The 12697-nt window shown below is 40.5% G+C and overlaps 1 protein-coding gene across 1 annotated transcript in view; it reads left to right on the top strand.

Moving 5' to 3' along the window:
• The first annotated feature begins 624 nt into the window (after positions 1 to 624).
• RSBN1 (round spermatid basic protein 1) overlaps positions 625 to 12697 on the top strand; it is a 50677-nt gene continuing 38604 nt past the window's right edge. Inside the window, exon 1 of the mRNA XM_003805662.7 lies at positions 625 to 1352. Coding sequence (XP_003805710.1) covers positions 650 to 1352 — 703 coding nt within the window. The 5' untranslated portion in view covers positions 625 to 649. The remainder of the gene's footprint in view (positions 1353 to 12697) is intronic.

Below are 12697 nucleotides of genomic sequence, written 5' to 3'. Positions count from 1 at the left end.
GATATATTCAAAATAAATGCTGGACATTCCCAGGCATTAGAGGGGATGTGGCCGGATGGCGAGGAGGGGCCGTCCTCACCAGGACTCCAAGCAGTTCTCGCACCTGACTTCGTAGGCCTGTAGTTGTAACCATAGCAATGCCCCAGATGCTTGAAAACATTTCTGAATTGCGGCCCTATCATATTTTTACAGCAAAACCACCCTTATTTTACATATTACTAAATCCTGTTTTCACCTTCATTTCATCCCTCGTCAAAGTTAAAAGGATGAAGATTCTTTTATCTCACAAAGGTTATGAGAGAAATATTAAATTTAAAATCACTGTGGAGACCACCTCCTCCGTGTAAAATGAGGAAGGGTCACAGGAAGATGATAATGGGAACGCGCCGCCAGACCCTGAAAGCCATTAACATTGTTTCGGCCGTTAGGGCGGTTGGCGGCAACTCACCGCCCAGCGGCGGTTGCGTCGCAGCCAGAAGCGTGACTTCGCGCACGCTCCCTTTCCGTTCCTCCACTCAGAGCCGGGGACGCGGCGCGGGGCGCGGCGGAACTACAGCTCCCATGACGGTTTGCGCGGCATAGGGTGCTTTACAATAGAAGCTCCCTTGGAGAGGCCTGCGGAGAAAAGCTGGGAACGGCCGCTTCCGGCATGTTCATCTCTGGACGAAGAACGGCCGACAAGTGGAGGGCGGAGGAGAGACTCCAATGCCCAGCGGGCAGTGCGCAGGCGGCGCTTGCGCGATGCGCGGACGGGGGGGCGGTCGGGCCATTTAAATGTGTGTTTGTGGGTGAAATGGCTGCGCAGGTCGGAGCGGTGCGCGTAGTACGGGCGGTGGCGGCGCAGGAGGAGCCGGACAAAGAGGGGAAGGAGAAACCTCATGCTGGGGTCTCCCCGCGAGGAGTGAAACGGCAGCGCCGATCTAGCAGTGGGGGGTCTCAGGAGAAGCGGGGGCGGCCGAGCCAGGAGCCCCCTCTCGCTCCCCCTCACCGGCGGCGTCGCAGCCGCCAACATCCTGGGCCGCTGCCGCCAACGAATGCAGCCCCAACTGTCCCAGGCCCTGTTGAGCCTCTTCTCCTGCCGCCTCCGCCGCCACCTTCGCTGGCACCCGCCGGGCCCGCTGTCGCTGCCCCTCTCCCGGCCCCAAGCACCTCGGCCCTCTTCACCTTCTCGCCTCTGACGGTGAGCGCGGCCGGGCCCAAGCATAAGGGCCACAAGGAGCGGCACAAGCACCATCACCACCGCGGCCCCGATGGTGATCCCAGCTCCTGCGGAACCGATCTCAAGCACAAGGACAAGCAGGAAAACGGCGAGAGGACTGGAGGGGTGCCTCTGATCAAAGCCCCCAAGAGAGGTGAGAGCAGGCAAACTGCCCGGCTTGGGTTCTAGGTCTCTCTCAGTTCCGATATCCCGCATCTTTAGGACTGAAAGACGCCAAACCCCTGCTTACCTTCTGCTGCTGTACTTCTCTAAGCTCACTGGGGTGGACCCTGGATTTCAGATCGTTGACACGGTTTGATCTGACTACTTGAGGCTTCTCGCTCCGAGGCCGAGCTGTCAGTTGCTAATCCCTTTACCAGTCCCCCGGAGCCTCTCAGCATTTGTTTTCAAATTCTGCAAGGTTTCCGCGCCGCGTTAGATTAGTAGGTGGGGTACTAAAAAAACGCCTTTCCAAAGAAAAGGCATGTTCCTAAAATCCCTTTTCCTTGTTTTGCTTGCTGGAGAGCTTTAGTATCTGCTCTCCCTTGCTCCAGAATAGTCAGGGGTATGGTTCCAGTCTTTCAGGAGGGAATTCATATAAAGGTTACACGACTCACTGGTTGACTTAGCTTCTGCAAGGTAAAATATCAGACGCAGTTTATCTTGGTTCTTTTTAATCTAGAGGTAAAAATCATTTTAAAGTTTTCATATTAGCTATTTAAATTCTTAGAATAGGCATGTGGAAGGTTTTCTCTACCCTTTGATACTAGGAAATAGGACCAACAGTGCCTCTGAAAAGTGGGAATTTGTGCAGTAGATAGTAGAGGCCGGAATTTCAGTTGCATTTGATTCTGTCTAGCACACTTTGTGGATCTGTTAATTCCAATAGCCCTCAAGAATATTTTACTAGAAAATGTCAGAGTATCCAATTAAATGTGGGTTCTAGAAAAATTAGATTGGCCAGAACTGATGTCTTCCTGTTCCCAAGTACCTGTGGCATTTATTTATATTCTTTGTGGAAGAAATGTGATGCGTTTGATTATGCCGTATGTTTGTACTTTATATATTATTTTATATAATTTGCTAGTTGTTTTTCCTCAGGAATATTTGAAATACTTGTTTCTTAGTACTGGACCAGTTAGGTTATTACATGTTAATGAGCCAATCTTTCAACCTAAAGTTTTGTGAGTCTTGCATTCTTTCCACGTATTGAGTCTTAAGGCTAATCATTTTTTTTGGTGGTGCTATTTCCGAATACTGTAGTTCGTTGCAAATAATTGCTCAATAAGTATTTATCGAATAGCATTAAATTTTTATTCATTTGGTGGCATCCAAATCTTGGGAGTAGAACCTGTGGCAAGATGACAGGACTGCCAGTTTTCACCACCAATATGCAATGATCTTGCTCTCTTTTTATTTTTACTTTTATTCCCTACTTTCTCATTTCGTGTGTGTGTGTGTGTGTGTGTGTGTTTTAACTGTACAGAACTAGAGGGAATCAGTGATCCTCTGGCTTAAATTTGTATTGTAGAAAAGGAAACTGAGGCCCAAAGTAGTAAAGAGGCCTGTTCAATCAAATCACAGTTAATTCGCATGAAGTGCAAAAAAATTAAATATTTTTTAAAAAGGTGAATATTGGCATAACAGGCAGCAGAACCCAGGCTCCTGAATCCTGCTTCAAGCTTCATCTCCAGGCTTCATGATGTTGCTTTCTCTTCCTGCTATTCATTTTTTTCCACTCCTTTGTTTACCTTTTCCCTGTGCTTTGACATTACGGTGGCTTTATATCATCGAGGATCTCTGACCTGGCCCCGTTTTATGGGGGATAGTGGCAATAACATGTGTAATAATTTACAATCTTTCTCTGAAGATTGCACAGGCCCCATGTTCTTTAAAAAACACACTTCTGACCTAATGCTGACTGATAGAACTTTCTCAGATGATGGAAATTTTCTGTATTTGTGCTGACCAATATGGTAGCCGTATGTGGTTCCTGAACAGACTTGAAATGTGGCATGATTGAGGAACTGAAATTTTGATTTTATTTAACTCTAATTAATTTATAATTAGTCACATATGGCTAGTGGCTACCACACTGGACAACACCACTCTAAATATCTGTAGTTTGCCAACATGTGAAGAAGAGAAGTGGGTTAAGATAAGCCCATTTAAACATTTTAACTTTTGGCTGAGAGATTGTTGGATTATATACCCAAACTATATTTTGGGTGAAAAAGAATTTTTTGGTCAAATACATTTGAGAAAAACTGTGTACTGTAGCCTTCTACATATGTAACATGAATTGGCAAACTGGCATTTTAAAAGTTTTGAAAACCCTACAGAAAATAAACTGGTTTAACTTTGTTTAATCCAGGCTTTTGCACATAGTTTGACTGATATCTTTTTTGTCCTCTGAACATCTTTATTGTTACAGTGGTATGCAGGAGGCATGCCTCTGGTATTAATCTGAGTTTAAATCATGGCTCTAACACTTACTGTGTGAGCCTGAACAAATTGCTTTACCCTCTCTCAACCGCACTTTTCCTGTCTATAAAATGGGGTTGTGGTATTTCATTTATAAGGAACTTGTGTGGATTAAATAGGGCATTGTGTGAAAGTACTTACAGCAGTGCCTGGCTCATTGTAGGCACTTACTTAAAACCGGCCTTTATTATTTTATTATGCATGGTCCTTAAAACAACTCTAAGATTAATAGGGAGAGTGGGCAGATTCTTGTTACTTACAAAGCTATGTCCTTCCTTCGCTTATCCTCAGATTTTTGGAAACTATTTTAACTGTTTTTTTTTTTTAGATAATTAATGATTCACAGGAAATTGCAAACATAGTCAAGTCCTTACCTTTTACCAGTTTCCCTCAGTGGCTACATCTTACATAACTATTGTATAATATCAACACCAGGAAATTGACATTGGTACAATGTATATGTAGTTATATGCTATTTTATCATATGTAGATTAGTGTAACCACCACTACAATCAAGATACAGAACTGTTCCACCACCACAAACCCTTTACAGCCTTAGGCACTCCCTCTGTCTCTCTACTGTCCCTGTCCCCTGGCAGCCACTAACCTGTTTTTCATCTCTGTAATTTTGTCATTTTGAGACTATTATATAAGTTGAATCATACAGTATGTGATCTTTGGAGATTGCCCTTTTTCACTCAGCGTGATGTCCCTGAGATCCATCCCTCTTTTTCATTGCCGAATAGTGTTCCATGGTATGAATGTACCATGGTTCACCTATTGAATCATTCCCGTATAAGAAAGGACATTTTGATTATTTCTAGTTTTTGGCTATTATAGATAGAGCTTCTATGAAAATTGGTGTTCAGGTTTTTGTGTGCATGTAACTTTTCATTTCTTTGGTCGTATGGTAAATACAATTAGCCCTCTGTATCCATGGGTTCCACATCAATGGATTCAGCCAACCTGGGATTGAAAATATTTTCAAAAAAACATTGTCTGTACTGGACTTGTACAGACTTTTTTTTTCTTGTCACTGTTCCCTAAACAATACAGTATAACAATTATTTATATAGCATGTACATTGTATTAGGTATAAATAATCTGGAGATGATATAAAATATAGGGGAGGATGTGCATAGGTTATAAGCAATTATTATGCCATTTTATATGAAGGACTTGATCATCTTGGATTTTGTTGCCCTGGGAGGCTCTGGAACCAATCCTCCATGGATACCAAGGATGACATATATATTTATTTTGTTTGTTTGTTTTTTAAGATACTGCCAAAGTATTTTCTGGAGTGTCGGTACCATTTTACATTCCTGTCAGCGATGTAAGAGAAATCCAGTTTCTCCACATTCTTGCCAGTATCTGGTGTTGTCACTGTTTTTATTTTAGCAATTTTAATAGACGTGTGGTGATATATCATCATGATCTTAATTTGCATTTCCCAAATGGCTAGTGATAATACACATCTTTTCATATCATCATTTGCCGTCTATATATCCTGGTCAGTAAAATGTCTCTTTATACCTTTTGCCTATTTTCTAATTGAATTTTGTGTGTGTGTGTGTGTACATACATATATATATATATATATATATAAAATTTTTTTTTTTTTTTGAGACAGAATTTCACTCTTGTTGCCCAGGCTGGAGAGCAATGGCGCAATCTCGGCTCACTGCAACCTCTGCCGCCCGGGTTCAAGCGATTCTCCTGCCTCAGCCTCCCGAATCACTGGGATTACAGGTGCCTGCCACCACACCCAGCTACTTTTTTTTATTTTTAGTAGAGACGGGGTTTCACTGTGTTGGCCAGGCTGTTCTCGAACTCCTGACCTCAGGTGATCCACCCGCCTCAGCCTCCCAAAGTGCTGGGATTTCAGGCGTGAGCCACTGCGCCCGGCCCTTGTATTGTATATTTTTTATTACTGGGTTTTGATAATTTTTTGTAGATCACAGGTGCAGCTTCTTTGTATGGTTTGCACATATTTTCTCCCAATCTGTTGCTTGTCTTTCCATCCTTTTTGTTTGTTTGCTTGTTTTTATTTTTGTTATTTTGTTTGTTTGTTTGTTTGTTTGTTTTTTGAGATGGATTCTGACTTTGTCACCCAGGCTGGAGTGTAGTAGCACGATCCTGGCTCACTGCAACCTCCACCTCTTGGGTTCAGGCGATTCTCCTATGTCAGCCTCCCGAGTAGCTGTGATTACAGGCATCTGCCACCATGCCCGGCTAATTTTTGTGTTTTTTAGTAGAGACGGGGTTTCACCATATTGGTCAGGCTGGTCTTGAACTCCTGACCTCAGGTGATCCGCCCGCCTTGGTCTCCCAAAGTGCTGGGATTACAGGCATGAGCCACCACGCCCAGCCTGTTTGTTTTTGTTTTTTGGGGAGGGTCTCACTCAGTTACCCAGGCTGCAGCACAGTGATGTGATCATGGCTCACTCTAGCCTCAACCTCTGGGGCTCAAGTGATCCTCCCACCTCAACCTCCTGAGTAGCTGAGACCACACGTGTGCACCACCACACCCGGCTAATTTTTTTTTTTTTTTTTTTTTGGTAGAGGCAGGGTCTCTCTGTGTTGTCCAGGCTGGTCTCAAACTCCTGGGCTTAAGTGATCCTTCCGCCTTGGCCTACCAAAGTGTTGGGATTACAGACAGGAGCCACTGTGCCTGGTCCTTTCTACCTTCTCAGTGGGATACTTCACAGAGCAAAAATTTTAAATTTTGTTGATATCCAATTTACTAAGTTTTTTTTTTCTTTAATGGATCATGTTTTTGGCATCATATCTAACATACCAAGTCTTAGATCCCAAAGATTTTCTCCTTTGTTTTCTTCTAAAAGTTTTATAATTTTAACTTTTGTATTTTAATCTGTCATCCATTTGAGTTAATTTTGTACAGGTGTGAGGTTTAGGTCGCCATTTTTTTTCTTCTTGCCTAAGGATATCCAGTTGCTCTAGCACCTTTTGTTGAAAAGATTAATCTTCCATTGAATTGCTTTTGCACTTTTTTCAAAAATCAGTACAACCTGTAATGTAACAATGATTTTTTTTTTTTTTTTTTTTTGAGACAGAGTCTCGCTCTGTGCCAGGCTGGAGTGCAGTGGTGTGATCTCAGCTCATTGCAACCACCACCTCCTGGGTTCATGGGAATCTTATGTCTCAGCCTCCTGAGTAGCTGGGATTACAGGCGCCCACCACCACACCCAGCTAATTTTGTATTTTTAGTAGAGATGGGGTTTCACCACGTTGGCCAGACTGGTCTCAAACTCCTGACCTCAGGTGATGTGCCTCCCACAAGCGCTGGGATTACAGGCATGAGCCACTGTGCCTGGCCTAACAATGGTTTTTACAATTTAAAATAGTTGGAACGACCTTGTAGCGCATGGAAATCATACGAAATTTAAACTGTGTCCAGAAATAAAGCTTTATTGGAATATAGCTCTGTTCATTCATATATATTGTCTATGGTAGTTTTTGCACTACAGTAGCAGAATACAGTAATTGAGACAGAGACCATAAGACCTGCAAAGCCTGCTGTTCGGCTCTTTAGAGAAGTTTGCCACCCTTGAGTTCACTTAAGAGACATGTTCCTTCCTGCACAGCAGTTCAACAGTATTTAATCTGAATTCATGTGGAGACTAATTACAAATTATTACAATCTCAGACATTTGGAGTTGTTCATAAACAGTTGAAACAAAAATTTAATCTGTAAATGCTAGGGTAAACTTGTTCATCTTTAAAACAGAAAGAAGTGATTTTCAGAGAGATGAAGTGAAATGCTTAAAATTTTTTAGTTGGTGATAGAGCTGAATACAGAACTCAATTTTTTTCCCTCATGGCCCAGTTGACCTCTCTTTCTGCTATGCACACTGGGGTTGATTATTTAACAGAGATATTTAAATGCTGTTTTTATTTCATATAGGCAATAGGCTTGAGTGTAACTAAACTGGCGATTACCTATGTGTTTTGAAATCTTAATTTTTTTCTCTCCCTCTTATTGCTCATAAAAACATAGGACAGGCCGGGCGCGGTGGCTCACACCTGTAATCCCAGACCAAGGTGGGCAAATCACGAGGTCGGGAGTTTGACACCAGCCTAGTCAACATGGTGAAACCCTGTCTCTACGAAAAATACAAAAAATTAGCTGGGCTACTTGGGAGGCTGAGGCAGGAGAATCACTTGAACCTGGGAGGCGGAGGTTGCACTGAGCTGAGATTGCGCCACTTGCATTCCAGCCTGGTCGACAGAGTCAGACTCCGTTTCAAAAAAAAAAAAATAGGACAAACATACTTCCTTAAAAATCCATGAAAAGAAGTAATGCTTCTTTTTAATTATTCTTAGTAAATTCATGATTTTAATATGTTGTTAAAAAGGAAAGAAAGGAAGGACAGCCCCCATAGGCTGTCTTCTCCAATGTCATTACATGACCGGATTGCTCATATGTATGCTCTTGTGAGTCATCTTTCTTATCTCATTTTTTTTTTTTTTTTTTTTACTCTTGACCACTTGCCTAACTGCTATCACCGAGTGTAAGTGTTCCTGAGCCAGACGTTTAATGGAAATTTTCTCTCATGTCAAAAAGCAGGGATTTTAAGTCCAGAAACACTTCTTTTTGATGTTAGCAATGGAGAATTATTGGGATTATAAGGGAATTGAAATAAACAGATAATCTTATTTATCAGAACAACAACTGTAGGGACTAATATTTTTCCCTGCTCACCCTGAGAGAGGCAAAAACACCTTTAAGGGCACGAAAACTTTTGAAATGGCACTAAGTAAGATATTTGTTGAAATAATACTCCCTTTATTCCAAGCTACCTCAGGTCCATTAATTGTAACCAGATAATCTTAGTTGATCATCTAATGGGAGTGTTGCAGGGAGATGTCTGATAGTGGAGGCGGAAAGGAAGAGAGTGTAGGGTGCAGTATGTTAGAAGAATTTGTTTTGGAGTCAGATAGGTGAGAAGTTTGAATCTTGGCTGTTGTGTACTAGCTTTGTGACCTAATATAAATTACATATCTTGTTTCAGGCTGTTTCTTTCTCCGTACTTCATTGGTTTGAGGATTAAAATAAAATAACATATATGGTCCCTATTAGACACTTGGCAAATAAGTTTTCTTTCCTCTTTCAGAGATCTTTCTTATGTGTTTCTCTTGATAATCAAGATGATAAGAGACTTATTGTGTGTCACATATTGTGATGAGGGCCTTATAGTCATTGTCTCATTTAATCCTTAAAATAACTGTGTGAGATAGACTCTAGAATTAATAACTTTTTGTTTTTTCTGAGACAGGGTTGCCCAGGCTGGAGTGTAGTGAAGTGATTATAGCTCACTGTAACCTCGAACTCCTGGGCTCAAGCAATCCTCCCACCTCAGCCTGTAGCTAAGCCTAGCTCACTCCTGCAGCTAGGACTACAGGCATGCACCGCCAAGCCCAGCTAACATTTTTTTTGTTTGTTTGTTTGTAAAAATGGGGTCCTGCTGTGTTGCTCAGGCTGGTCTTGAATTCCTGGACTCTAGCAGTCTTCCTGCCTCAGTCTCCCAAAGTGCTGGGATTACAGGCATGAGGCACTGCACCTGGCCTATTATAACATTTTAAGATGAGAAAATTTAGATTTAAAGAGATTTATGAGCTTACCCAGAGACCTTAGTAAACAATAGAGCTGGGACATTGACTTAGGTCTATCTAACAGTACAGCACCTGTTCTTATCTTAAATAGTACACTCTACTGCCTCTAGAATTCAACTGTTTTTGGCAATAATAGTAGTTATGATGTATTGAGTATTTATTATGTTCTAGGACTATTATAAGTACTTCACATGCGTTTTTCATTTACTCTGCACACTAATTTTATAATGAGATACTGTTCTTTCCTCCGGTTCTACCAATGAGCAGCAGTGCAAAGAATTAACTTGCAAAAAGATATGCTATCTCATTCATTATTGTTGGGAATACAAAATGATACAGCCACTTTGGAAGACAGTTTGGCAGTTTCTTAACAAAACTAAACATACTATACAATCCAGCAGTCATACTCTTTGATATTTACCCAGAGGAGCTGAAAATTTGTGTCCACACGAAAACCTGTAGATAGGTGTTTATAATAGGTTTATTCATAGTTACCAAAACTTGGAAGCAATCAAAATGTCCTTCAGTAGGTAAATGGATAAACTGTGGTACATCCAGACAGTAGAATATTATTCAGTGCTAAAAAGAAATGAGCTATCAAGCCATAAAAAGACATGGAGGAACCTTAAATGCATATTACCAAGTGAAAGAAGCCATTCTGAAAAGGCTGCACATTTTATGATTCCAATTATATGACACTCTGGAAAAGGCAAAACTATCAAGAAAGTTAAAAGATCAGTGGTTGCTAGGGGTTTTAGAGAGGGTTGCATGAATAGGCAGAGCACAGAGCATTTTATAGGCCAGTGAAACTACTCTTTATGCAACTTAATTAACGGTGGATACATGTCATACATTTATCCAAACCCACAGAATGTACAACAAGAGTGAACCTGAATGTAAACCATGGACTGCGGGCAGGCGAATAATGATGTGTCAATGTAGACTTATCAGTTGTAACAAGTATTCCACTCTGGCTGGGGGTGATGATAATCAGGGAGACAGACTATGCATTTGTGGGAGCCAGGTGTGGTTATAGTTCTAGGAACCTGAAACTGCTCTAAAAAAAAAAAAAAAAAAAAAAAAAAAAAAAAAAAAAAAAAGTAAAGGCTTAGGGAAAAAAAAGTTCTAGAAAGTATACTTCTAGAACGTATACTAGAAAGTTATAGAACAGGGATTTAAACCTAGACAGCGCTCTTAAAACACCATAATATAGAGAGATGGTGGGTAAAGTAAGGCAGTGTTAAAAACATACAATGATTCACAAATGTTTGGCTTTCAAAATGAGTAGTTTTTTGTTTTTCCTTTTTAGTCAGGTATTTATATAGAACTGGAAGAACTCTCAAGAAGACTGAAAATAATTTATTTTCAGAAAACAACTTTAGTCCTTTAAAAAATCATGAATAATAAGATGTAAGCAATTACACTTGTTTTGCTTTTGTTCATCTACCGTGATTTTTACGAACTGAAGATACTACCTTTTTTTTTTTTTTTTCCGACTTCTAAGCCATAATTAGAGTATAAGAATTGCTGTTAAGACCTTAAGTTTTGTAGGCCGGGCATGGTGGCTTATGCCTGTAATCCCAGCACTTTGGGAGGCCGAGGCGGATAGATCACTTGAGGTCAGGAGTTTGAGACCAGCCTGGCCAACATAGTGAAACCCTGTCTCTACCAAAAAATACAAGAATTAGCTGGGCATGGTGATGTGCACCTGCAGTCCCAGCTACTTGGGAGGCTGAGGTGGGAGAATCACTTGAACTTGGGAGGCAGAGGTTGCAGTGAGCCGAGATTGCGCCACTGCCCTCCAGCCTGGATGAGAGTAAAACCCTATCAAAAAAAAAAAAAAGAACTTAATAATGTAGAAAGCTGTTTTTTTGCATTAATGAAAACTTTCAATTGTGTGAAATCAGATGACATTAATTGATAATATTGGTAGTATTAGCACATATGAGGATCTTATTAATAACGTCATGTATTAATAGTGACCTTTTTAAAGACAGCCAGCAATTTGTTTCTTAAGTGAATGTATCTTCCTCTGTAGAATTATGTATTTCTCTTTATATGTAATCACACAGTTGGATAGGTGAAAGCTTTTCTTAATCACAGGTATAGTGTAGGTTGGCTCTTTTTCTATAAAGAACTGTAGTCAATAAATTTTAGCTTTTGCACTATGGGGAAATACTAAAAATGTGCTGAATAGATTCTGTGTTGGAAAGCTAAAACCAGAAATAGAAAAGTTGTGAAGAAGACTTTGGACACTGACTTTCAAATAACGTTTTAAATTCAAGGCAGGGCAATTGTTATTTTTCTCATAAAGCAACAGTGGCCAGTGTTTGATAATAACCTTTAATAACTTGTTTATACATATGCCATTCTCAATTAGTTGCCACCACGGTAATTCAGTAATAAATTTTGTTTACTCATGGAGATTTGTTAGCCAGTATGAAATGGGTAGTCTTAAATTTCTCTGTAAAAAAAGTCAAGCTTTCTGTATCTTACCCTAAGTTAGATAAAAGTCAAAAGCTGAGGCCGGGCGTGGTGGCTCATGCTTGTAATCCCAGCACTTTGGGAGGCTGAGGTGGGTGGATCACTTGAGGTCAGGAGTTTGAGACCAGCCTGGCCAACATGGTGAAACCCTGTCTCTACTAAAAATACAAAAAATTAGCCGGGTGTGGTGGTACATGCCTGTGATCCCAGCTACTCAGAAGGCCGAGAGGCAGGAGACTCTCTGGAACCTGGGAGGCGGAGGCTGGAGTGAGCAGAGATCACGCCACTGCACTCCATCCTGGGCAACAGAGAGAGACTCTGTCTCAAAAAAAAAAAAAAAAAAAAAAATTGAAAAACAGGATTAGTGAGAAGATAGATTGAAATTTACTTCATATTTAAAATTTTTATCATGTTGATTTATGAGATTACAATGTAAGATTCTTTTCTTTATACAGTGGTTTTCTCTTTTTTTGTTTTTTTTTTGTTGTTTTTTTTGAGATGGGCCATGTTGGACTAATTGAATGGTTTTCATATAAGTGAATTTTGTGAAACTCGTATAGGTGAAACCCACAGAGACTTGGCCATGTTAGAAATACCACTGGAAAGTTGATAGTAATATAGAAAATGTGTTACAATCAACGCAGTTCTTTCTTGGAGCTAATTTCAGTGGCAGATCTAGGTCACAATTCATTTTCTGCATACCAAATACCTCTTCCGAAGCTTAAAATAACAAGATCTATTTGGAGATATTTTCTTTTCTTGTTTTCCTGTGAAATTGCTAAAACATTAATAGAAGAGGGTAATTAGATGACTATTTTTAAATTGGTCTAACCTTTATATTGAATGGCATTAACATTTAGTTGCTTGGGAGAATTGCCTAAATTACTGATTTGA

The sequence above is a fragment of the Pan paniscus genome, chromosome 1, assembly GCF_029289425.2.
Source record: "Pan paniscus chromosome 1, NHGRI_mPanPan1-v2.0_pri, whole genome shotgun sequence".
NCBI lineage: Eukaryota > Metazoa > Chordata > Mammalia > Primates > Hominidae > Pan > Pan paniscus.
The sequence above is the reverse complement of the archived record's forward strand: the minus strand, read 5'-3'. Positions and strand labels throughout refer to the sequence as shown.